Source organism: Nerophis ophidion, linkage group LG03 (assembly GCF_033978795.1).
Source record: "Nerophis ophidion isolate RoL-2023_Sa linkage group LG03, RoL_Noph_v1.0, whole genome shotgun sequence".
NCBI classification, from domain to species: domain Eukaryota; kingdom Metazoa; phylum Chordata; class Actinopteri; order Syngnathiformes; family Syngnathidae; genus Nerophis; species Nerophis ophidion.
In genome coordinates, this window is record NC_084613.1 from 68,389,520 (window position 1) to 68,416,427 (window position 26,908).

Sequence of the window (26,908 nt, forward strand, 5' to 3'; positions counted from 1 at the left end):
GTTGAAGGGTGTCTTCTGCCACATAAGTGTTTGCATCATCTGCATACATTTGGCAGGTGGTATTTTTTGCAAATGTTGCGGAGGTCATTTATGTCTAAGCTGAAAAAGCAGCAAACCCAAAAATGGGTGAAAAAACTCTGCTGCATGGCTCAGGCAGCTTGTTCAACTAATTAAAATAAAAATGGCAGCATATTATTGTAAATGGGGAAAAATGGCATCACGTTTTTTTGTAGTAAAATTCAGGTGTCTGAGCTGGCAGTTGTTGTTTTTTAACGTATAATTTATTTTAATTTTTAGAGTGTATAATTTATTGGGTAAGTATTTTTAAATTTCCATTACCCAAGCAGCTCTTTAAATACATATTTGTATACATTTTTGGAATTTGTCACGGGAAAGCCCGCGAATCCCGAATAGGCCAAACAATTTGAAGTTGGAATGAGAGAATGTAGAAAACCATATATGTGAATGCTTTGGAGCAGTGGTTCTCAACCTTTTCAGTGATATACCCCCTGTGAACATTTTTTTAAGTCAAGTACTCCCTAATCAGAGTAAAGCATTTTTGGTTGAAAAAAAAAGAAATGAAGAAGTAAAATACAGCACTTTATCATCAGTTTCTGATTTATTAAATTGTATAACAGTGCAAAATATTGCTCATGTGTAGTGGTCTTTCTTGAACTACTTGGAAAAAAATATATACAAATAACTAAAAACTTGTTGAAAAATAAACAAGTGATTGAATTGCACATAGAAGTAATCATTAACATAAAGTGCCCTCTTTGGGGATTGTAATAGAGATCCATCTGGATTCATGAACTTAATTCTAAACATTTATTCACAAAAAAAAAATCTTTAACATCAATATTTATGGAACATGTCCACTAAAAATCTAGCTGTCAACACTGACTATTGCATTGTTGCATTTCTTTTCACAGTTTATGAACTTACATTCATATTGTTGAAGTATTATTCAATAAATGTCTCACGCTGCTGGTAGGGTGGGCTTGCAACAGTTTCATTGCTTGTGGCTGGTGCGGCTCTCACTACACAGTAGCAGGAGTTGACTGGGCTTGACGTGCCGAGACAGCTTGTACACGACCCTATGTCTGTCTGTTCTCACGTGGTATGAGACTGTAACCCATTACCTGGAAGACAATAAACTAGGCGAGGGGACTAACAAGTCAACTCCAAAACTTCCTAAAACCAGAAATGGTGGAAGGTTAGGCTTGGGACTAGCAACCCCAACCCATAAAAACTCCTTGCTACAGAAACGTTGACGAAAACCAAAAAATCAAAAAGTCTTGGAAAGGAAGTCTCTTCGGTTACACAAACCAAAGAGAAAATTACGATGCACTCGGAAAACCGTAAGGAGACGGTGCGTCCGATTCTTCTGACCCCTAGACACTCCACTAACATCGCAACATGGAACGTCAGGACCATGTATGCAGGAGGAAAGACAGCAGTTATAGCGGAAGAGATGAGGAGATACAGAATATCTCTCCTGGGTCTGTGCGAAACCAGATTGCTCCAGTCGGGGCAGGTTAAACTGGCCAGTGGTGAGTCCATACTATATTCAGGGCACCCAGGAAACTCTGCACCACATACAGAGGGTGTAGGGTTCATGTTATCCAAAGAAGCTCAGAGGGCCCTCATCAGTTGGGAACCCATTAACTCAAGGATCATTACTGCAAAATTCCATAACACGCATTAGAAAATTAACCTTCAAGTAGTACAATGCTATGCCCTTACCAACGATGCAGAGGATGAAACGAAGGACAACTTTTACAATCTTCTATACCACATTCTTCATAAAAAGAAAAGAAAGGACATCATTGTCTTAATGGGGGACATGAATGCAAAAATAGGAGGAAATAACTGGCTATGAACTGATAATGGGAACGCAAGGGCTTGGAACAATGAATGTAAACGGAGAAAGGTTTGCTACATCATGTGCAGACAACAGCTTGGTTATTAGAGGTTCCATTTTCCCACACAAGGACATCCACAAAACAACATGGGTTTCTGCCAACCACACAACTGAAAATCAGATTGATCACATCTGTATTAGCCGGAAATTCAGGCGCTCACTGCTTGATATCAGAGCGAGAGGAGGAGCTGACGCTGCATCTGACCACCACCTAGTCACAGCAAGGTTCCAGTTGAAATTGAAATGCATCAAACAAAGAGGAGGGAGGATCAAATTCAACATAGAATAGAATAGAAAGTACTTTATTGATCCCTAGGGGAAATTTAGCCCCACAGTTCGCTCACAATAAACAATAATAATAATAAATAATATATAGCATATATTATATATATATAATATATGAATAATATAAATACATTATACATATATTCTACATTTAAGTGCAGTCAAGGAACATATGCATTATACAGTCTGATGGCTGTCAGTATGAAGAACCTCCTGTGTCGTTCCGTGTTACATTTTGGGAGTCTGATCCTTCCACTGAACGTGCCCATTCTCTCCGCAAGGTCCGAGTGTAGTGGGTGGGAGGTGTTGTCCATAATGGCTAGGAGTTTCGCTAGTCTTCTCTTCTCTGACACTACCGCCAGAGAATCTAGCTCCACTCCCACCACGTTACTGGCTTTCTACCAACTTGTCCAGTCTGTATTTGTCCCTCGCTCTCAGCCTGCTGCCACGGCGTACAAGAAGGTGCCCGCCACCACCGAATCGTGGAACATCTTCAACATCTTTGTACAGACGTTGAAGGATCCTAGCCTCCTGAGGAAGTAGAGGCGGCTCTGTCCCTTCTTGTAGAGGGCCTCAGTGTGTTTTGACCCATTCAGCTTGTTGTCGATGTGTACTCGGAGGTATTTATAATCCTCAACTATGTCCACATCGACCCCCCTGATGGAAATGGGTCGCCGGAGTACTCCTCCTCCTTCCCAGGTCCACAACCAGTTCCTCTGTCTTTGTCACATTGAGCTGGAGGTGGTTCTTTCCACATCATGTGACAAAGTCCTCCACCTGTGTCCTGTATTCCTCATCATCACCATCCTCAATACACCCCACTATCGCGGAGTCATCAGAAAACTTCGGAAGGTGGCAGGACTCTGACTGATAGTGGAAATCGGTGGTGTAAATGGTGCAGAGGAAGGGGAGAGGACTGTACCCTGCGGGGCCCCGGTGTTGTCTGTTGCCTGTCAGTCCTGCAGTCGAACGTACTGTGGTCTGTCAGTCAGGTTATCTACAACTCAGGACACCAAGCCGGGCCTCCACCTGCATTTTCTCCAGCTTCACACCCAGTAGCCCAGGCAATATATCATCGAAAGCACTGGAGAAGTCAAAAAACCTGACCCCCACACTGCTTGCAGGCTTGTCCAGGTGGGTGTGGGCTCGGTTCAGCAGGCAGATGACTGTGTACTCCACTCCCAGTCGTGGCTGGTAGGCGAATTGGAGTGGGTCCAGGTGGGGCTTGACTGTAGGGCAGAGTTGTTCCAGGACCAACCTCTCCATGGTCTTCATGATATGGGAGGTTAGTGCCACCGGCCTGTAGTCCTTTGACGTGCTGGGTCGCGTGTACTTTGGTATGGGGACCACGCATGATGTTTTCCACTTTTTGGGGACTTTCTGCAGGCTAAGGCTCATGTTGAAGATGTGCTGGAGCACACCACACAGCTGTGGGGCGCAGGCTTTGAGCACCCTGGGGCTCACACCGTCAGGATCCGCGGCCTTGCCTTTGTGTAACCTTTGTGTAACCTGTGCATTCACCTCTTCTGCAGACACACTGGGGGGGTCTCAGGTCGTTGGGGGAGGAGGGATTAATCATTCTGAGGGTGAGGTGTTAAGTGGGGGGAGGTAGTCATTGGTGTTGTGGGGCTGTAAGGCGGGGAGGGGGGGATGTTTTGGGGCGTGGGGAAGTAGCTTGTCAGAACCACTGTGTCAAACCTGTTAAAGAACTGGTTTACCTCATTGGCCCTCTCTTTGTCTCCGTCCACCCCCCGACCCCTGATGGCTTGAGGCCGATGATGATCTGCATACCTCTCCAGACCGCCTTCATGTTGTTATCCTTCAGCTTCCCTTCCAGTTTCCTCCTGTAGTGCTCCTTGGCCTCCCTGAGTTTGGTCTTCAGCAGCACCTGAACTCTTTTCACCTCCTCCCTGTTACCAGCATTGAATGCCCTCTTGTCATTCAGTATGGCTTTGATGTCTTTGGTCACCCACGGGTTGTTGTTTGGGTAGCAGGTGGCCGTCTTTGATGGGACATTTGAGTCAACACCGAAGTTGATATAGTCTGTGATGCACTCTGTGAGCCCGTCAATGTCCTCTCCATGAGGCTCCATGAGCACCTGCCAGTCAGTTACCTCAAAACAGCCTTGTAGTGTCTCTTGGACCTTTTGTGACCACCTTCTCACAGTTTTTTTGGTCACAGGCAGTCTTTTGACCAGAGGCACATAATAGGGGTTGAGGTAAACAAGGTTGTGGTCTGACCGGCCCAACTCTGGGAGTGCTATGGAGCTATACGCATATTTGATGTTTGCGTACAGCAGGTCCCGGATCTTATTTCCTCTGGTGTGGCAGCTGACATACTGAGTGAAGTTGGGTAGTGATTTGTCCATAGTAACATGGTTAAAATCCCCCGAGGTGAGAATGAGAGCTTTCGGGTGCTGGGTTCGCAGTCTGGCTATGGAGCTGTGGATGACGTCACTGGCAGCTGCAGCGTTAGCAGAGGGGGGGATGTATACTGCCATCATTATAACATGCGGAATCTCACTGGGCAAATAATATAGTCTGAGTCCTACAGCTAACATCGCTATATTCGGGTCACAGTGGTGCTCTTTTATTGTAATATGACCGGGATGACAATATTTCTGAATAGTATACAAAGCAAGGCCCCCTCCTTTCCACTTGCCGTTGGTTCGGTCCCAGTCAGGGCGCACCATTTCGAACCCGTTTATAGAGACGTTACTATCCGGAACATCGTCGTGCAGCCACGTCTCAGTAAAATACATTAGGCTACACTCACGATATTCTTTCTGACTACCGGCAAGGACCGACAACTCCTCCATTTTATTTGCCAAAGAGCGCACGTTACCCATGACGATGGAAGGAGTATATGGCTTATATCTCCTTCTCTCCCTCCTCGCTTCAGCCCTCTTCTGTCTCGAGCGTTTCCCTTTTCCTCGACAGCCACGAGCACCTCCATAAGTCCTTTTTAGCTTCTCCGGGATTTGGTTAGTTAGCGCCGGGTCCGTTAGCTAGATGCTAATAACTGGTGCCGCTAACAACTGTTCCCTGGTGGAGATGAAAGAGCCTCTCCACTGATGTTGCCCGTTTGAGCTCATCAGTAGCGTCCTCACCGTCAGTAAGACGAACAAAACACTTCTAAACTGCATGTTTAGAAGGGCACGACTTGATAGAAAGTAAATGTAGAGTAAATGTAAAAATATATAAAAGTACAAAACCAACAAAGACAAGAGACAAGGACGGAGCGAACCGCAGCAGCGGCCGTCTAGATCGACGCATGCGCACTTAACATACAACAATTCCAAGATATAGGCACCTTGGAACTAATACCAAATCACATTACACAACCGGTTTCAAGCACTACAGGACCAGACAACACAAGCACCAGGAACTGTAGAAGGGATTTGGGAAGGTTTGAAGACCACATGGAAGGAGACCTGTGCAGAAGTGGTAGGTAGAAAAAAGTCCACAAACAAACCTTTGCTATCCACAGAAACCCACAAGAAAGTTAATGAGAGAAGGGAAAAAAAGGAGGTAATTAACAGATGTAGAACGAGAGCAGGAAAGGCAGCAGCACAAAGAGAATATGAAGTAGTAAACAAGAATGTGAAGAAGAGTGTCAGAAGGGACAAAAATAAGTACATTGAGGATTTAGCACAGCAAGCAGAGGAAGCAGCAGGAAAGACTAATCTGAAAGAAATCTATCTAACCACAAAGATGCTCACCGGCAAATTTAAACAAGCCCAAATGCATATTTAAGACAAAAATGGTACACTCCTCACAACCAAGGAAGATCAACTCCCGAGATGGACTGATCACTTTCAAGACCTACTCAACAGAGAGCCCCCTCAACTGACTGCAGATATTCCACCAGCTCCAATCATGCTTGAAATAAAATGCAACCCCCCTGTCAGGTCCAAACACTGATGACATCTATTAAACAAGACAAAAGGCAAAGAATAAAACAGCGATAGAATTAAATTTGGACTCAGATCCAAGGAGAGACATGGCCACTGTACACTCTTTGTACAGACTTCACCAAGCTCTGCCCCAAGAATGTACTCATCCTTCTTTATTTGATTTTTCTTCCCCCTCCTTCCCACAGCTGCTTCCATAGGGCAGTGGGTCGTGAACAGTGTTGCCCTCAGTTCCCGAACAGTTCAAAGAAAGTTCCATAAAATTGTTCAAAGAAAGTCCCATAAAATAGATCAAACAGAGCTCGCTAAAATACTTCAACAGAGTTCCTCTGGAAGTTTGGCAGATCCTGCCACCTGGCCGCTTGGAAGTCTGAGTAAAGTTTTACGAGCATTTTTCTTGGAAGGTTTTAGCCTTTTGTCTTCTTGTCCGGAACACAATGTAATACAAAGTCTTTTTTCTTTGATAATTTACACACAATTTCTCTGACATTTACCCCCTGTTTATCAAATAATTTCCCCAGATTCTTCTCATCCTCAATAATTTCTTCTTGCGATTTTCATTTATTGGTTAATTTTCCTCTAACTAAGTAATGTTTACACTCAGAATCCAACATCAATTTTTCCCTCAAAATTCGGACATTTTTGGAAATAAATCAGGAACACCATCCAGGTAGGTATTCTCATCTTCATATTCATCTTCCTTGTCGTCCACCAGGAAGTGCATCTGAACAGCTTTATCATCTGCTGTGGTAATCAAGACGGTTAACCAGAGAACATAGACAGGGAATACAACAACATCCACACAACGTCAGTTTTGCTGATCACGGCCATCGATACTAGACACCAAAGACTTGTATTTGCCAAACACATCCAACCACCCCTCCCACATAGATGTATCTATGCCAGAGTGGTCTTTCATTTTTTACCGTTAAGGGTGTGCAGGCCTTCCAGTGCTTTGGTCAGGCTACTTTCTGTATCAGTGTAGTTTGGTATAAACATGCAACACTGTTCACCAAATATTGCGCGCACGCGCCCTTTTTCCGCCAACATGTCTAGCCTCATACGGTTTTGAAAAGCCGTAAGGAAGGTGGCGGAAAGTTGAACAGCGACGGTTTGAAGTTGTCCTGTGTAATTTTCTGATCTCTGTACGTTGTAGTGGACGTAGTTTATTCTGTCAACATTCTTTTTAATCGTACACCACCAGTAGAGGGATGATTCAAATCCAGCTGCACCTTGATTTATCAATTTATAGTCGTCAGATACACTTCTTTGGACACCCATTGGATCGATCAAAATTCGATCTACATCACTTTGCCAGTTTAAATATGTTAACAATCCTTGTCCAAATATTCATACATTTGCTATGTGTAAGCAGTTATTTTATGATAAGTTTCCTAACTGTTGTACATGTCAATGCAGGTATAATTAGCTTTTTTTTTTAAATTTTTTTTACATATTTATCAAATATTGGTTTCTTTTTTGTCTCTATAGCCACGAGGTAAATTTTGTTTTGCTCATTACTTCAATTAAACCTTTTTTAACTCATCTTGAGTAATTGTCTAGGCTTTTAGATGCAACACAATCAGTTTGTGTAGCCTTTCCTACTTGCTCTGCTATAAGGAACAAATTAATTGCCAAAACAGGAACTAATTATTATCAAACTTTGACACCCCATTATATGGTATGCTTACAACTGTGACAGTGGAATTTGTAGTGTGATAGTTAACATGTCCCTTTGATAACACAAATACAATCCCAAATACTTTTTTCCCATTATATGACCTTTTTACAATGTGCTTGGTGTACTCAGCTTGGTCTTTCCACTCTCTTTACTGCTGTCTTAGTTGTTTACAGCCTCTCTCCCCCTTGGAAGATGCCAATGTTTTCTCTTTTATTGATTTTTCAAAATTTTGGTAGCTGATAAGGTCTTCCAAATATTATTTCAAATGGTGTTAGTCCTGTTGTACTTGTAAGGTTCATTTACTGTACATTTTTCTAACTCTTTGCATAATGCTTTTGCTACTATTAGCACATTAGCTTTTCCCGTAGGAAATATTTCTACCCACTTTGAAAATGCATCTATTATGACCAGACAATAATGTTTTCCTTCACTCTTATTTAGTTCAATAAAATCCATGCATAGATGTTGTATACATTTTTTATTTTTTTTATACGAATTAAACAATAGGAAGTATAGTACTTCTATATGAGGCTAGTCATATCCCTCCTGTTGAGCTATGAGTTCACCTGTGGCTCAAAACTGCTACCCACAAATACAGATTTTTTGGTAAGATTAGTGTTTTGCTGGACATACATAGATGTCTTCTTTGTTCAACGTGACTCCGTTTTTTTTTTTTTTAATTCATTTATCTTTTTCTTTTGGAGTACTTTGTTGTTGCATATATTTTAGTATATCATTATTCATGTCACTAATTTGTAGTTTGAAATTTGTATTTCTTTTTCTGCGGCTTGTTTTGCTGTTTTGTCAGCAAACACATTTCCTAGGGATACTGTGTCTGTTCCTTTGGTGTATGCTGTATATTTGCATATTGCTATTTTAGCTGGTAGCTGGACTGCTTTTACTAATATTTTTTTTTTCTAATGGTTCTCCATGTTTTACAGGTTTTCCTGTTGACGTTATCATTCCTATATTCTTGCAGTGTTGTGCAAATGTGTGCACTGTTGAAAATGTGTATTGACTATCCGTGTATATTCTGACCATTTGATCTTTCATTACTTTACATGCTTCTATTAGTGTTACTAATTCTGCAGCTTGCATTGAGTAATTTGATGGTCATTTGATAGCTTTCAAAATGTTCGTTGCTGTAACAACCACACGTCCTATTATATTTTTATTTCACAGAATGCTGCTTCAGCTTCTGAATTTCACTCTACATATGATTACATTTTTTACATTAATTTCCTTAATGGAGCTACTATTTCATCATAATTTGGTATCCAACTTCTACAGTAATTAGTTAATCCTAAAAATTACATCATTTGCTTCTTTGTTTGTGGTTTTTGTACTTGTAGTACTTTGTTTTTCTACTTTCCACAATAGTGCATCCATCTTTGTTTAAACAATGTCCTACATACTTCACTTCTGTTTTGCATATTTGGACTTTTATTTTGCTTACTTTGTGTCCTTCACTATGTAGATGAATTAATAACGCTAATGTTATTTTTCTCCTAATTCAAATGTTATACGTATTACTTTATGTAATTTTTTAAGTAACATTTTAAACTCACTTCATTGTCTATAAGCCACTTAATCTATACTTTTACACTTAGAATTTACATTCTTCCAATTTTTTATATTTCTTATTTGCAATTATTATTCAACAATATTCAAAGCAAACAGTTGTTTATCGCTAGCCGAAAGTTGTTTTGATCTTCATGTCTCCTTATTTATTCTATGTTAAGTTATTATCTTATCTTAGGTCAACACCCAGATGTATGGTGTACTACAAATGTCTAAAAAATAATTTAGCCTAAGAAAGTTATACCACACTTCAAAGTTAAACCTACTTTAAACTTACATGTAATACATTCATTTTCACACCTCCCCCAATGCACCAAACACACACACAAAGACACGCACACAAAGTTGTGTGTGAGTGTGCCAGTGCAAGGGCAAAGGTCAGCAACACTTGAAGTGCGTTTTTTTTTCTCTCTTCTTTCCTCAGCGGCAAGGATGTCTGCTCTCGCCTTTCCTTTTCCTCCTCTGTATTGACTTGACTATGAACCAAACAACCAAAAACAGCAAAACCGGCATACAGTGGAGCCTTACCGAAAAACTGGAGGACCTAGACTTTGCAGATGATCTAGCTCTCCCGGCTCACACTCACCAACAGATGAAGGACAAATCACAAAAACTACAAAGAGCTGCTGCATTTCTTGGGCTTAAGATCAATTCACAAAAAACAAAGGTCATGTGTATCAATAACAAGAACAATACACCAATAACAATGGACCATAATCAATTAGAGGAGGTAGTCAGTTTTACATACTTGGGGAGCCATAATCAGTGTAGATGGAGGGGCAGATGAAGATGTCAAATCCAGAATAGGGAAAGCAAGAACATCATTCAATATGGATAGCAAAAAACATTTCTCTCAAAACCAATCTGAAAATATATAACTCAAATGTCAAATCCATCCTGCTGTACGGATCAGAAACATGGAAACCCACCAATAGCATACTCACTAATCTTCAGACATTCGTAAACCTTTGCCTCCGTCGGGTCCTAGGAGTCTACTAGGCCAGACACCATCACCAATGCCAACCTGTGGGAACTCACCAAACAAGAATCAGTGGAACTGCAAATCAGGAGAAGGAAGTGGAGCTGGATAGGCCACACTCAGAAAACCCAATAAATCAATCACCAAACAGGCACTAACATGGAACCATTAGGGAAAAAGAAACAGAGGGAGACCAAGAACAACCTAGAGAAGAAGCACGGAACAGGGGCTGTCATGGCAACAACTCAACCGAAGGGAACAATACTGGAATGGATGGAAGGCTTTCGTCGGTGGCCCTATGTTCCTCAGGGAATACTAAGGCCTAATGTATGTATTATTCAATAAATCTATTTATAAAGGATTTTTGAATTGTTGCTATTTTTAGAATATTTAAAAAAAAATCTCACGTACCCCTTGGCATACCTTCAAGTACCCCCAGAGGTACGCGTACCCCCATTTGAGAACCACTGCTTTGGAGCATTCACACAACTATTGTTTCTGTGCAACCCGGTAGCAAATGCATCATGGACCGGTACCGGGCCCAGGACCGGTGGTTGGGGACCACTGCTCTAGAGAACCGATAACTGAATGAAAAATAACTGAACTGAAGTTTCCCTAATGGGATTCATGCAGCATTTGCATTGCATTTTTATCCCATTTGCATATCTAATGAAGTGTGGCAAGTATTGAAATAAGCCCAGTTTCCCTCCTGTACAGAAGCGCGTTTTGAGGCTATGGTTGGCGGCCCAAAGGCGAAACGGCTCGTTAAACGACAGCGAGACCGAAGCCAAACTGCTGGAGCTGTGCGCCAAAGAAGGCTGGACGCCACAAGACAGTGATGGAGAGGAAGAGGAGGAGATGGACAACACTGAACCTCTAGATGATAGTGATGTTGTTCTCTCAGACTCCGGTAGGCCGTATGTTTTTGTACCCAAAGCCTCGGACAGTGCTAACGCTCGCTAGCTATCGTTTTTAGATGACGACCTGGAAGGATATGACAAGATGGTGTCAGGAAGGAGGAAGGCAGGACGGGTAAGAGTGTAACATATTTTTGTCTCGATTCTTCGTTGTTCAAGCCCTGCTTCTTCTCTTTATTTTTAAGTGGAACAAGAGGAATGAGAAGGGTGAGACGTCCCTCCACAGGGCGTGCATAGACGGGAACTTGAGGCAGGTCCAGTATTTGGTGGAGCAGGTGGGTGAAATTACAGGCCTCAAATTTTAACTTTTTAAAGTCAAGGCTTGGCCGTTTACATGCAGTGATTTCTCCAGATTCTCCGTACATTTTGATGATATTCTGGACTGTAGATGGTGAAATCCCAAAATTCCTTGCAATAGCTTGTTGAGAAATGTTGTTCGTAAACTGTTCGACAATTTGCTCACGCATCTGTTCACAAAGTGGTGACCATCGCCTTATCCTTGTTTGTGAATGACTGAGCCTTTCATTGAAGCTGCTTTTATACCCAATCATGGCACCCACCTGTTCTCAATTAGCCTGTTCACCTGTGGGATGTTCCAAATAAGTGTTTGATGAACATTCTTTTTTGCCACTTGTGCCAGCTTTTTTCAAACATGTTGCAGGAATGAAAATGAGCTAATATTTACAAAAAAATAACATAGTTTCTCAATTAAAACGTTAAGTATCTTGTCTTTGCAGTGTCTTCAATTGAATATAGGCTGAAAAGGATTTGGAAATCATTGTGTTCTGTTTTTATTTACCATTTACATAACGTTCCAACTTCACTTATTTTGGGGTTTGTATATATACTCAATTTTAAAGTACATTACAATGTTGAAAGATGGCTCCTCATGGCCATAAGACGTAGCTACACTTTTTGTCCATATAGATAAAAATAGTGTTCATGTATGAGATCCCGGGCTGCCAATTATTGCCAAAGTAATAATTGAGATTATTGTTATCACTATTGAAATCATGATTACTGATTGTTTGGTAAAGCAGTGTTGAGGTGTGAACTTAATACTATCATGTCATTTGTAATGTCTAATAAAAAGACTATAGATAAACGTTAATAAAGACAAATATTAGTTTTTTAAAATTATTTAATAATATCAACCCTTCAGCTTTTTGTCATTACATAATGCCTTTATCTCTATTTTTACATTTTGATAGAGGGAGTTTTTTTTACTTTTTTATTTATTAAAGTTATGAACATTTAGATGTAGATGTTGGATCGGGACAAATCCATTAAGAGTTTGAGCAAAAATATGTTGTATAGGAATTAACTACACACATTAACACATCAACAATGTGTTGATCTCTCTCTCTCTCTCTCTCTCTCTCTCTCTCTCTCTCTCTCTCTCTCTCTATATATATATATATATATGTATATATATATATATATATATGTATATATATATGTGTATATATATATGTATATATATATGTGTATATATATGTATATATATATATATGTGTATATATGTATATATATATATGTATATATATGTATATATGTATATATTTATATGTATAGATATATATATGTGTATATATATGTATGTGTATGTATATAAGTATATATGTATGAGTATATAAATGTATGTGTATATGTATATAAATGTATGTGTGTACTGTATATGTGTATATATATATGTATATGTGTATATATATACATATATCTATGTGTATATATATATGTATACATGTATGTATGTATGTGTATATATATATATATATATGTATACATGTATGTATGTATGTATATATGTATACATATATGTATGTATGTATGTGTATATATATATATATGTATGTGTGTATATATTTATTTATATTTTGTGTGTGTATATATACATTTGAAATACACACTATGTGTGTGTGTGAGAATTTTTTATTTTCTTCAGCTTGTTTTAGATATATTTATATTTAAAGAAATATGTTTGTTTTCAGGGCCACCCAATAAACCCCAGAGACTACTGCGGCTGGTCTCCTCTGCATGAGGCCTGCAACCACGGTCACCATGGTAACGGATTTACCCTCATTAAACTTGGTTTCATTTTCCCTAAAGCCCACAAAGTCACCGATCTACCCTACTTCATTTCATCCAGACATTGTGACTGTGCTGCTGGAGCGAGGTGCGAACATCAACGACCCGGGCGGCCCGCTGTGTGAGGGGGTAACTCCCCTGCACGACGCCCTGGCATGTGGCAACTTTTCAGTAGCCAGGCTCTTGGTGGAACGAGGGGCTTCTGTTAACCTCCGCAACTCTAAGGTGTGTCAGTGTGTGTACTGTAGGAAACAATGCCAATGTTCCAGGGTTATACGGCTGCCTTTCCAGCACTGTTATCAACTACATGCAATGTTTTGGTTATTATTGTTATAGCGGTATAAGTTTCTTCTACAGTTGCGCGGTCTAGACGGTATACCACGGAAATGATTCGAATTCAGCCAATGGTAGAGCTTTTAAACATTATATCGTGATAATGCATGAAGATTACATATTTTAGCTGTGTTTGCAAATTTGACAGCGACAAGCAAACAAAGACGTCCTCAATGCAATGTAGCATCCTCGTTAAAAAGCTAACGGCTAATTTCCCTCCACATTTCTTCCATGGCAGCAAAACAACTAAATAGTAATACATTTCTTACAAGTAGCATTATCACTGGAGGACAAGAGGACAAGGAATGACTAAAAATGTAACAATAGTATATACATTATTGGAGGATACAACAGAATAGATGTTTATTTCCATTTGCACAGGTAAAGGTACCACATTTTTCAGACCATAGGATGCACCGGATTATAAGGGGCAATACCGATGAGCGGGTCTCTTCAGCTCTATTTTCATACACAACATTTTTTTCCTTGTAATCTACATAACATGTAATAGTGGTTCTTTGGTCAAAATGTTGCAGATTGTTTTACAGACCATCATCAATCCGCTTTGTGGGCGTTTTTTCCATTGCTACACTTCGACAGCGTCTTCTCCCAGTCATCGAGTTGAGTTTATACCAAAAAGTTCTATTTTGGTTTCATCTGACCACGTGACATTCTCCCAACCCTCTGCTGTATCATCCATGTATCCATTTTGGTATAAACTCAACTCGTCGTGTTTGGAGGAAGAAGAATACTGAGTTGCATCCCAAGAACACATACCTACTGTGAAGCATGGGGGTGGAAACATCATGCTTTGGGGCTGTTTTTCTGCTAAAGGGACAGGACGATTGATCCGTGTTAAGGAAAGAATGAATGGGGCCATGTATCATGAGAGTTTGAGCCAAAACCTCCTTCCATCAGGGAGCGCTATGAATGGTTGACCAAATACTTATTTTCCACAAAAATTTACAAATAAATTCTTTAAAATTCCTACAATGTGAATTCCTGGATTTTTTTTTTCACATTCTGTCTCTCACAGTTGAAGTGTACCTATTATGAAAATTACAGACCTCTGTCAACATTTTAAGTGGTAGAACTTTCACAATCAGTGGCTGACTAAATCCTTTTTTGCCCCACTGTATGTGTAAATGTGTGTAAGAATGTGTATATATATATATATATATATATATATATATATATATATATATATATATATATATATATATATATATATATATATATATATATATATATATATATATATATATATATATATATGTATGTATATATATATATATATATATATATATATGTGTATATATATATATATATATATATATATATATATACACATTATTACACATACATACAAGAGGCTGCAAATATATATTGTGGTATAAGGGAATAAGCGGTAGCAAATGGATGGATGGATGGATGGTATAGATTTTAGGCCATGTCACCCATCCCTAACGTGTTCTTTCTGTCAGGGTGAGACTGCCATTGACACACTCCGTCATTGGCAGCGGATGTACAGCAAAGAACTGGACCATGAAGCCAAGCAGGAGTGTGCAACAACTGAGCGACTGCTGAAGAAGGCACTTGCAGGAGGCGGTAAGTACATCTTTTTTTTTTCCATCTATACACATCTTTTTAGCACACTATTGTATCTATTTCCATCTGCAGTCCACATTGCCGCTGCCCCTCCCAAACCTTTTGACACATTTCAAGACAGCCAGCTATTTGATGCCGAGAACTCTGAGCCACTTACATCCTCAGAGGGGGGATGTGCCTCTAGCCAAGACTGGCCTGGGAGCAGCGAGAGGTCAGAGATGAACACGACAGTGTCTGCTAGTCTCTCGCGACAGCAGCTAAACAGCTCATCTCAGCGTCGGCGAGCCAGAGGGACAGAGGCTACTCTTCTTTATGGGGTAATTACAGCTTATATGTTGGCATTAGGGCTGGGTCCCTTTCACTTTTAAATCGATGCGGTGCCAATTCCCGGTGCCTGGGAATCCATACGGTACTAATTTTCGGTACTTTTGTGGTAGATTTGTACTGTACGTAGTACATTTTGCATATGGTTGCAATTCCAAGACATTAGATGGCAGTAGTGTGTAAACTTCAGTGTGTTACCATAGTCAATAAGTTGTCCTAGCCATCATGTTGAATGTGATAGTCTTTACTCATGTTAGATAGATTTCTTTATTTATTTTTGAGCCCTACAAAGTATTTATACTGCAAGTCTTGTACATATTACAAACCAGCAGTTTTATTGTAATGTGCATCATAGTTGTAGTTTTGATTACCAAATTAGATGTTAAAATTGCCATGTAAAATAGCTAATGCTAAACCCAATGTAAATTAGCAACAAGCTCAAGTTTTTTGAAGAGGGGAGTCTTAATGTACTTTTGAGCACTTTCTTCTTGCTTTGTCCATCCATCCATCCATCCATTTCCTACCGCGGGTCCCTTTTTGGGGTAGCCGGGGGTGCTGGAGCCTATATCAGCTGCATTCGGGCGGAAGGCAGGGTACACCCTGGACAAGTCGCCACCTCATCACAGGGCCAACACAGATAGACAGACAATATTCACGCTCACATTCACACACTAGGGCCAATTTAGTGTTGCCAATCAACCTATCCCCAGGTGCATGTGTTTGGCGGTGGGATGAAGCCTGAGTACCCAGAGGGAAGCCACGCAGTCACGGGGAGAACATGCAAACTCCACACAGAAAAATCCCTGAACCCAGGACTACTCAGGACCTTCATATTGTGAGGCCCATGCACTAACCCCTCTACCACCGTGCTGCCTTTTTGCTTTGTAGACATGGAAAATTGTAACTTTACTTAGAGGCAGTTCAGATGAGTCCACTCTAGGTGCTTGGCTGTTTGTTTCCACGCCTAGTGCTTGAACAGATGCCAGTTTGCAACCATAGTAAGGTATGTTAATTTAATACGGCACTGTTTGATTTTACATTAATCGGTACCTGTTAGTACTGACTGTCTTCGATCGGTACCTAAAAAAGTACCAAATCCGTTACCCATCCATAGTTAACATATTGCGATTTGAATATTGCGGCTTCAACACATAGCAGATTTTTGGGGGTATTAAAAAACATTTTTAAGGATGTTCTACAATTTTTTTGGTATTAAATTAACTATATTTAAGTATAATAATGGCTACATCATTTAAACATATCAGTACTACAGGTGCCTTGTCCACTAAAGGAGACCAAACCAAACAATCAGAAAGTGCTGTTCAGTATCGTGTCGACTGATTGGCTCAGCCTCAGACAGCATTTCTATGTTGGACTAAACGAGTGCAGGCATCTGAAATGTGCACAAAAAACGTGGGATTCCATGTTTTTTTTTAACCTTAAATATTGCGTCAAAATTTCACTCCTGTTCTTTTTTGATGAAATATCCCCTAAATTTGTTGCGCATTCACTTTAGCCGGAGGTGCTCGCTGGTCCTCTTGCCTAAACACCACACTGAGTTGCAGGACAGGGAGACAACAGGGGCGCTGAAACAAACTCACTTGTTGGCATCATTGAACTAGCTTGCTTGTCACCAGTTGTTGTTCTAAAGCCATGGTGTCAAACTCTGGCCCGCGGGCCAAATTCTGGCCCGCCGTGTAATTTAATTTGGCCCTTGAGGCAATATCAAATTAACATTAAATCTGGCCCACCGTTATTACACAGCAGCGGTGCCACTGTAACACCGCAATTTCTCACTCTTGCCAATCCTCCCGAAGTTCAGTGCCCCTCCCGAAAATCTCCCGGGGCAAGCATTCTCCCGATTTCCACCCGGACAACAATATTGAGGACGTGCCTTAAAGGCACTGCCTTTAGCATTCTCTACAACCTGTCGTCACGTCCGCATTTCCTCCATACAAACAGCGTGCAGGCCCACTCGCATAATATATGCGGCTATTACACACACATAAGTGAATGCAAGGCATACTTAGTCAACAGCCATACAGGTCACACTAAGGGTGGCCGTATAAACAACTTTAACACTGTTACAAATATGCGCCACACTGTAAACTCACACCAAACAAGAATGACAAACACATTTTGGGAGAACATCTTCACTGTAACATAACATAAACACAACAGAACAAATACAATATTTACCTCAGAAGGCTGCAAATAGAAAAGAGGCATTAAATTTGTATTTCAATTTTATTTGATATGCCATTGATATTTTTTAATTATTGTTATTATTATTTGAAACTGGATTTTGCATGTCACTATAAAGTTACTGTATATAAGCCTCGCTTGTTCAATGTTCAATGCAAAACTTGTTTGGGTCCCTATTAAAAGGTTAGTTTGTCAACCTTGGCCCACGGCTTTGTTCAATTTTAAATTTTGGCCCACTCTGTATTTGAGTTTGACACCCCTGTTCTAAAGCATTTATCAGTAGCCAGCGAGAAGGTATATTTTTGACATGACGGATACAAACACTGGAAGTATATTACCTGAGGGGGTGTAGCGATAGTATAAAGTGTCCAAATGTGAACTTTTCTAAGTTCTTTGTATGCATGTCTTATATTTTTACATTACATTTTCATTGATAATAATGTTAGTAAATTATCTACTAAAAAAACCTAGTACGTCTGGTATATTAGATGGGACATCCATCCATCCATCCATTTTCTACCACTTCTCCCTTTTGGGGTCGCGGGGGGTGTCTATTTAACACTTACATGGACATGTAAGTGTTAAATAGACAACCTAAAGGGTTTGGTAGAATACAATAAATCTAAAGGCAAAATATATTGTAGAAATGCACACAATGGCAGGAAATGTAATCTTGATTTTAAAAGTTTTCTTTCGGGGCTTTTTTTTTTTTTTTTGCTGCCAGCACTTTGTGCCAATAGAAGTGTTCCTCTTTTTTTCTGTAAAGGTGACCAGAGACTGTTATTTCAGGTCTCGCCGGCTCTCATAATGTTGAAAAACCTATTTAGAAGGTTGTAAACCGGTTTTTATGCCCGAACTGAGAAAATATTTGATTTGTAACTAATGATTCCTACATCGCGCACATTTGTCAATCTCAGACATAAATGAGGCCCACTTTTTGAGGAAGTCCAGTGTTTCAAAAAACATAATCAAATCTGTTTTTCAGAATAAGAGCTGCTCTTCAGAAGACAGTGACTCTGACATCCCTATTAGTCCGCTCCGTCCAGTTCGCCCGAGACCCACCATACCAAAAGCTCCAGGCCAAACTAATACGAGCCCAAACAAGGAGGGTGGCTCAACTGTCAGAGATCCCTCCGCATCGTCTGTCTTTGCCCAGGCAGCGTACCACAGCGCCATCCGAGGGTTGGGCAGCGCTAAAACGCTCCTGCAGGGCCGCACACAGCCTCATTTCTCCAGCACATCGCCGGGCCTTTCATCAAGCATTAAATCAGCTTTAGTTCCCGAGGAGGAGTATCTGATGGATGACTGGCTGGAGGACGATTTGCAGGAGAGTCAGCCAAAGAAGAAAAGGAGGCTTCAAGTTCAGAATGGTGCCAGAGGAGATGACGGTCCATCTTCAACAGCCAGGGGTCTGAACTCTCAGATGTCCTGCAGGAGTAAGAAGTTAACTTTTTTTTATTTCTCTGTCCATATTTTCAACCGAGTTGTACTTTTTCCTGGTGCTGCAGGTCTGCCATCCACCAGCAGAGGTGTCTCACTGAGAAAGAACAGCTCAGTGAAGCCTCAGCAGGTCAAAATGACACAAATGCCCGGGATGCTTCGATTGGGAAGACGAGAGATCAACAGGTCACATAGCCCCACCCTGACAGATGACGACATGAGACCAGAGACACCTCCGCCACCCCAACAAATGCACATCCAGGTCAGAACATGAGAAGAGGCTTCAATTTTTAATCCAAAAAACATTTGGATTAAAATTCATCCCAACTTTGAAGCAATGGATGGAAACCACAATGGACATATATAAAATGGAGAAGATAACTGCCTTTATTAATTATAAATTGGAGAAATTTACTTCATACTGGGAAAACTGGATCCATTATTTCACGCCCCATAAGCCTGACTTAAATCTCTGGAATTAGTGTACTGTTTAAAAAAAAAAAAAAAAAAGATTACTCCCTATATGTGTATATATACATATAAATATCTGTATATATTTATTTTATTTCTGTTTATTATTATTATCAATGTATTATCTATTTTTTGCTTATTCAATTTATGTATGTGTAGATACTACCTTGTTTTTGTTATCTCTGTTTCTTTTTTATTTTTTGGGGGGGTGGGTGGTATGATGGGTATATAAACAAAAATACTTTTGACATTTAGGGCAAACAACGGCTATGTGATGTATGTGAATGTGATTTAGTGGATGGAAATGTCTGATGCTAGATGTCAATAAAAATAAATAAATAAATAAATGTTTATGTTTTGTTTTGTGTCCTTTCCAGCCTCCATCTCAGACTTCCTCCATCCCTGCGTCACTGCCTCCACCAATAAGGATGAGAGTCAGAGTACAGGATGATGTCTTCCTCATCCCAGTTCCACAAAGGTTTGATGATTAAGATGTTGTACAGCTTTAATCTAAACAATAACAATGATGCTATATTGTAGCGAGGCAGACTCGTGCACTGTGTCGTGGCTCTGCAATCAGGCCGCCCAGCGTTTCTACCACAAGTGCGGCCTCCTGCCTCGCCTCTCTCTGCAGAAAGAAGGCGCTCTGCTGTGCCCGCAGGACCTCCTGTTGGCCGTTCTGCACACCAACGAGGAGGTTTGCAATTTTTTATTATTGTTATGTATTAATTTGGGATGTCCTGATCAACATTTTTTGGTCTATCCGATTCTTTGACAATATATTACATATCTTAAAATGTTTTATAGCACTAACGAAAGATGACATATTAATAAATGTGTGGTATTGAATTCTTCTAGGGGTGCTCAAGAAATAGTTTCACATCCAAATCACAATTTCTATTTATTTTGATTCAAAATCGATTCATAATTTTTGAGAATTGATTAATACATTAATCAATAAATGTTTGAGGTTTTTTTTGGCAAAAGTTCTTTTTTTGCTAGAATACATTTTTGGATTAAAAACATTTAAAAATATACTTTTATTAGTATTACTGTATTACTGATACTGTTGCTTTTATTAACTTTAGTTTCCTTTTTGTAGCGTTAGTAGCATTAAGTTTTGTTTTTGTATTTCTTAATAACTGCTTTGTAAAAAATATTGTTGGGATGATTAATATCCTGTAATTTTTATAAATTACATTTAAGAAATACATTTAAAGGCCTACTAAAATGAGATTTTCTTACTTAAACGGGGATAGCAGGTCCATTCTATGTGTCATACTTGATCATTTTGCGATATTGCCATATTTTTGCTGAAAGGATTTAGTACAGAACATCGACGATAAAGTTCTTAACTTTTGGTCGCTAATAAAAAAGCTTTGCCTTTACCGGAAGTAGCAGACGATGTGCGCGTGACGTCACGGGTTGTAGGGCTTCTCGCATCCTCCAGCAGCAGCTACAGCTATTCGGACCGAGAAAGCAACAATTTCCCCATTAATTTGAGCGAGGATGAAAGATTCGTGGATGAGGAAATTTAGAGTGAAGGACTAGAAAAAAGAAAAAGTAAAAAAGGCGATTGCAGTGGGAGCGGTTCAAATGTTTTTAGACACATTTACTAGGATAATTCTGGGAAATCCCTTATCTGCCTTTTGTGTTGCTAGTGTTTTAGTGAGTTAAATAGTACCTGAAAGTCGGAGGGGTGTGGCCACGGGTGTGTTGACGCCAGAGTCTCTGAAGGAAGTCACGGCAACTGCAGCAGGACAGAAGCTCCGCTGATATCCGGTAAGAGCCGACTTATTACCACAATTTTCTCTCAGAAAACTGCCGGTTGACATGTAGTCGGGATCCATGTTCGCTTGACTGCTCTGATCCATAGTAAAGTTTCACCTCCGGGAATTTTAAACAAGGAAACACCGTGTGTTGGTGTGGCTAAAGGCTAAAAGCTTCTCACCTCCATTTTTCTACTTTGACTTCTCCATTATTAATTGAAAAAATAACAAAAGATTCAACAATACAGATGTCCAGAATACTGTTTAATTATGTGATTAAAGCAGACTACTTATAGCTTGGATCGGGCTGGAAAATAATGTCCGCTACAACCCGAGACGTCAAACGCACACGTCATCATACGAGTCATCATACCGCGACGTTTTCGACACGACACTTCGCGGGAAATTAAAATTGCAATTTAGTAAACTAAAAAGGCCATATTGGCATGTGTTGCAATGTTAATATTTCATCATTGATATATAAACTATCAGACTGCGTGGTCGGTAGTAGTGGGTTTCAGTAGGCCTTTAAAACAATGTATTTTAAGCAAACAATGCACATATTTGTCAGCAACCAAAAGAAGTCCTTGTAACCTATAAACAGCTTTTGAAAGATGTTATTAGAATACTGAATTTTCCGAAATGTATATTACAAGAATCATGTGGGCTTAAGAATCGATTCTCAGTCGAATCATCTCCCCAAGATTTGGTATCCGTATCGAATCGTGAGGTGCCTAACGATTTCCACCGCTAAATGCTACATACTGTACACATTTTCTAACAAAATATAGTGGCGGTGCATAAACGCAGCAGCTCAGAGCTCTCTTTTTCGGTGCAAGTTTTTGTTATTTTTGCTTGTATGGTGTGTGTGTGTCTGACCACATTATGCCGGGCGATCTATAGTCGACCCGAAATTTTATTTTTATGTATGATTTTGCATTGAATTAGTTTTGCATACAATTTCGTTGTACAAATGTGCAATGACAATAAAGATGTATTCTATTCTATTATATTCTATTCTATTCCAACTTAAAAAAAGCAAAAATTACGATTCGCTCCTATTTTAAATATTTTAGGTTTTATCCAAAGACTTTCCTCATTGACTTTGTAAACAATAACAAAAACAACCCCCACAAATAAGTTTGAAAAAACAAGAACAAACATATTATTTGTTTACTGATACTACATTAGGTACCGATGGTATCGACATCTGGATCGATCACACCTATATTACATTGAAGCTTTAGCGGTAGTCCTGCTCAGTTTGTGTGTAGCATGCTTAACCATTTATTTTCCTCTACTCCTCCTAGGAAGAAACTTAGTTTATTTCCTGCCACGGTGGTCACAATTAGTATCTTAGAAGCAGCTTTGCACTGTGAATATACTGTGCGTTTTTTGTTAAGCTTTCTCTTAAATTCAAGCCGGCATTCTTGCAAGACACGCACCCTCCTGGAACGCATGCAACTCCTGCATGTGTGTAACAATGAATATAGAAATTTAATTGTGTCTCTCTGAATGTCAATCTTTAGCCATGTAAACACTGGGACAGCATCCATACAGTTAGTCGGTTAAAAAAGGCAACTATCAGCCCCTGATCCGATGCCATGATGATCGAGATCGGGACTTCTCTAGTCTTCATGTCCCAAGAGCATTGTGGCAGAGTTAGGATTGAATGCAGAATGTTGCAGGTGTTGGCTGAGGTGTCTTCCTGGGACCTCCCACCTCTTCCAGAGCGCTACAAGAAGGCATGCCTCAGCCTGGCAGTAGGTGAGCAATCAACACACCTACATACAAACACAAATAAATCATAATTCCTAGTGCAACTTCAATCTATGTGTGGTGCCATGCAGAAGAGAACAAGCGCGTCACCCGACTGTGTGAGGTGCAGGACGGCAGCTCCTCCGTGTTGGTGTGCGGCCTCGGCCTGGCCCCGTCCTCCCTCGCCGCCCTCTTACGCGCCCTCAAACTGCAGACCAGCCTCACCGAGCTACGCCTTTCAGGCAACCGCCTCCACGATAACCTCCTTGCCGAGCTGGTGACCACGGCCATCACCATGCCACGGCTCTGTCTGCTGGACATTTCGGCCAATCAGGTTACGGGGGAGGGGCTTGAGAAGGCTGCCAACGCTTTAAAAGGAGTCAGCCATCCTGCATTTCCGGTAAAGCAGCATTGTTCATCCTGATGAGCTTAAAGTCCCTCTATTTTTTTTTTTATAGTCTTGCTGAAAAAGTACTAAAATATATGTGTGCACTTGTGTGCGTGTGTGTGTGTGTGTGTGTGTGTGTGTGTGTGTGTGTGTACTTACATAACTTATCAGAAAATGTGGTATTTAATTCTTTCTTGGATCATGTTACCACAGTATATGATAGTTACTACTAGGGGTGTCCAGATCTGATATTGATATCGAATAATGGATAATATCGACTCAAATTTGAATGCTCAATACAAGCAAATCTGCAGAGCGTTTACCTGTGTGAAGTTGGACAGCCAGGTAGCTTCTAAATGTCCTCCAATAAACACACGAGGTTGGTATTTTTGTGTATTTTAGTCGTGTCATTTACAAAAGGTACACATGGTAGGCTTTAGGTTACTAGGACGTATCAGCTACACAACAGCTAAGCACACGATAGCACACAAGCTAGACATGTAATACATGTCCTTAATTGAACTATATTGCAGTCTAAAACACGTCATTTATCAATTATGATTATAGTTGCTAATTTCTTATACATACAAAGTCTCCATGGCAGAAGCATATTAGAAAATATCCAGTAACAAACGTGTCCACATCATTCAACTTACTGCCTTGTGAGTCTCACATAATTATTTGTTATGGTCACGGGATATCGCCAAAAAGCCATTACCCAACAATTACTCTTCAACTTTAAGGCGCTATAAATCCTTTCCAGACCTTAACAAATATATTTTTTTAGGCCTATCCTTATTCTGTTAGTGTAATTTTACTTAATAAAGCTTTTTATGACATTCAACACAACAAAATAAGAAAATGATGTATGATTTCTGTTGTATCGGACTAATGTCCATCCATCCATCCATCTTATTCCGCTTATCTGAGGTCGAATCACGGGGGCAGCAGCCTAAGCAGGGGAGCCCAGACTCTCCTCTCCCCAACCACTTCGTCCAGCTATTCCCGGGGTATCCTGCGGCGTTCCCAGGCCAGCCGGGAGACATAGTCTTCCCAACGTGTCCTGGGTCTTCCCCGTGGCCTCCTACCGGTTGGACGTGCCCTAAACACCTCCCTAGGGAGGCGTTCGGGTGGCATCCTGACCAGATGCCGAACCACCTCATCTGGCTCCTCTCGATGTGGAGGAGTAGTGGCTTTACTTTGAGTTCCTCCCGGATGGCAGAGCTTCTCACCCTATCTCTAAGGGAGAGCCCCGCCAACCGGCGGAGGAAACTCATTTTGGCCGCTTGTACCCGTGATCTTGTCCTTTCGGTCATAACCCAAAGCTCATGACCATAGGTGAGGATGGGAATGATTGATTTATTGATTGATGTTGGCATAGACTCCATCCAACCCTCGACCTCGAGAGAGACAATCGTTAGAAAGTGGATGGATGGATGGATGGACGTGTTGGGTATAAGTGAGGCAAAATGGGCTTCGGTACCCGTCTGCAACCGGCTGAGGCACTGTTGACTTAGTCTAAACTAGTTTAACAAAGAAAATGGTGTCAACAATGGGAAGTTCATCTAAATGTCTTTGATTTTTGCCAGTGTCTGAAGGAATTGGACCTGAGCTTGAACCCACTAGGTGACAATATATCAGAGTCTCTGTCCAGCCTGGTGTCCTCCTGCCCGCTGCTGGCCAAGCTATCCCTGCGTGGCTGCAGCCTCACTTCTCGCTTCCTGCAGCAACATCGCCTGCTGCTCGCTAGCACCCTCACAGGTCACAAAGAAACACTGCTTGTATTCCCATAAGATGTTTAACAGATGGACAATTTGTTGGGGAAAAAAAATGTCTATCTTGCAGGGACGGGCCACCTGAAGTCAGTGTGTCTATCCCACAATGCACTGGGCTCCACAGGATTTGAGCTGGTGTTGAAAACTCTCCCTCTACACACTCTCACACACTTGGATCTGTCTGCTGTACGAAAGGGGCTGGTTGATTACCCGGCGCTGGAACACCTCGCCATCCTTCTGTCACAGGTATAGCATAATATTAGGTCCACCAAAATGATGCCTTTTCTAAGATAATATTAACCCTTGTGCAACCTTAAGCTTGACTATGCACACTCAGGGCGGTACAGTGCAAGCATTTGCGACTAAAAAAAGGCTGTGTGAGTATTGGGGGAAACAAAAAGCCCACGTGCGGATACAGACCCTTTAATTAGTGTTTTGCTCACAAAATAAATCCATCCATATTTGATCAAACTAGAGTAAAATGTTCGCCCATCTGTATAACGCTTGCAATGAACTTAAACCATAACCAAATGGACAAGTGATTGACGCAGAGCTGTCACTGATCCCTCTGTGCGCATTGACAGCTGTGTGTGTAGCTGTAGCGAGACTGTGTGTGAGCTCCAAGTCTCCCACATGGTAGAAAACAAAGTCCTTAGTTAGAGAAACTAACCAAAATAAATCCATCCATATTAGATAGATATATAGATAGTACTTTATTTATTCCTACAGGAGAGTTCCTTTAGGAAAATTAACATTTTCAGCACAATCCCATTCAAGATCAGACAAACATTACAGGGAGACCGAACAGGATCGCTGACGGGTCTGCCGACTTCCGGCGCCCCTTACAAAAAAGTTGACATACAGGTAAACAAGGGGGGAATGGGAGAAAAAAATAAAAGTTTAAAATAAATAAAAATAAAAAATCAGTCTAAGCCTGGTCCTCTGGAGAGGGGGCCCAGACTGAGGCCAAGGGAAAAAAAAAAAAAATCATAGCCATAGTACACATCCCTCTTACATGTGAGTAAGAGGGAAACATCAAAGAAAACAAAGGACATGAAAGACATTAAAGCAGCGGAGCTGATGCAACCAGCCACTTCTACATACAGCTATGAATAAAAAGTAAAAGAAACATATACACTGTGGTGGCCTCTGCGGTGTTCCACGCCATCATCTGCTGGGGTGGAGAGAGTATGGCCAGAGACAGGAGCAGACCCAACAAAGCAACCAAGAGAGCCGACTCCACTCTTGGCCGCCAACCAACTCTCGGCCAATGTCCAGTCCGCATGGATTAGCGAGGATATGTCCAAGAAGACTGAGGTGTCCGATACCTGCTCATTCAGCCAAGACACTGTGAAGCTTGTTCGTCCCGGCGCTCAGTGCCAGCTCCGCAGCCCTGTCTCTTCATCCGAATCTATTCCAGTCTCTCCAAACGGACTCTGGCGTAGTAGAGACCCAGCAACTGGTCTCCA

The 26,908-nt window shown here is 40.8% G+C and overlaps 1 protein-coding gene across 2 annotated transcripts in view; it reads left to right on the plus strand.

The window, feature by feature from the left end:
* tonsl (tonsoku-like, DNA repair protein) overlaps positions 1 to 26,908 on the plus strand; it is a 55,469-nt gene that overhangs the window by 22,819 nt on the left and 5,742 nt on the right. Inside the window, exons 11-25 of one of the 2 annotated variants that reach the window (XM_061895920.1) lie at positions 11,081 to 11,273; positions 11,340 to 11,395; positions 11,466 to 11,555; positions 13,272 to 13,344; positions 13,430 to 13,593; positions 15,186 to 15,309; positions 15,382 to 15,626; positions 18,824 to 19,274; positions 19,347 to 19,540; positions 20,127 to 20,227; positions 20,290 to 20,446; positions 23,207 to 23,285; positions 23,369 to 23,676; positions 25,254 to 25,425; positions 25,510 to 25,685. In XM_061895920.1, coding sequence (XP_061751904.1) covers positions 11,081 to 11,273; positions 11,340 to 11,395; positions 11,466 to 11,555; positions 13,272 to 13,344; positions 13,430 to 13,593; positions 15,186 to 15,309; positions 15,382 to 15,626; positions 18,824 to 19,274; positions 19,347 to 19,540; positions 20,127 to 20,227; positions 20,290 to 20,446; positions 23,207 to 23,285; positions 23,369 to 23,676; positions 25,254 to 25,425; positions 25,510 to 25,685 — 2,583 coding nt within the window. Of the gene's footprint in view, positions 1 to 11,080; positions 11,274 to 11,339; positions 11,396 to 11,465; positions 11,556 to 13,271; positions 13,345 to 13,429; positions 13,594 to 15,185; positions 15,310 to 15,381; positions 15,627 to 18,823; positions 19,541 to 20,126; positions 20,228 to 20,289; positions 20,447 to 23,206; positions 23,286 to 23,368; positions 23,677 to 25,253; positions 25,426 to 25,509; positions 25,686 to 26,908 lie in introns of both variants that reach the window. The other variant, XM_061895919.1, reaches the window with a different exon arrangement.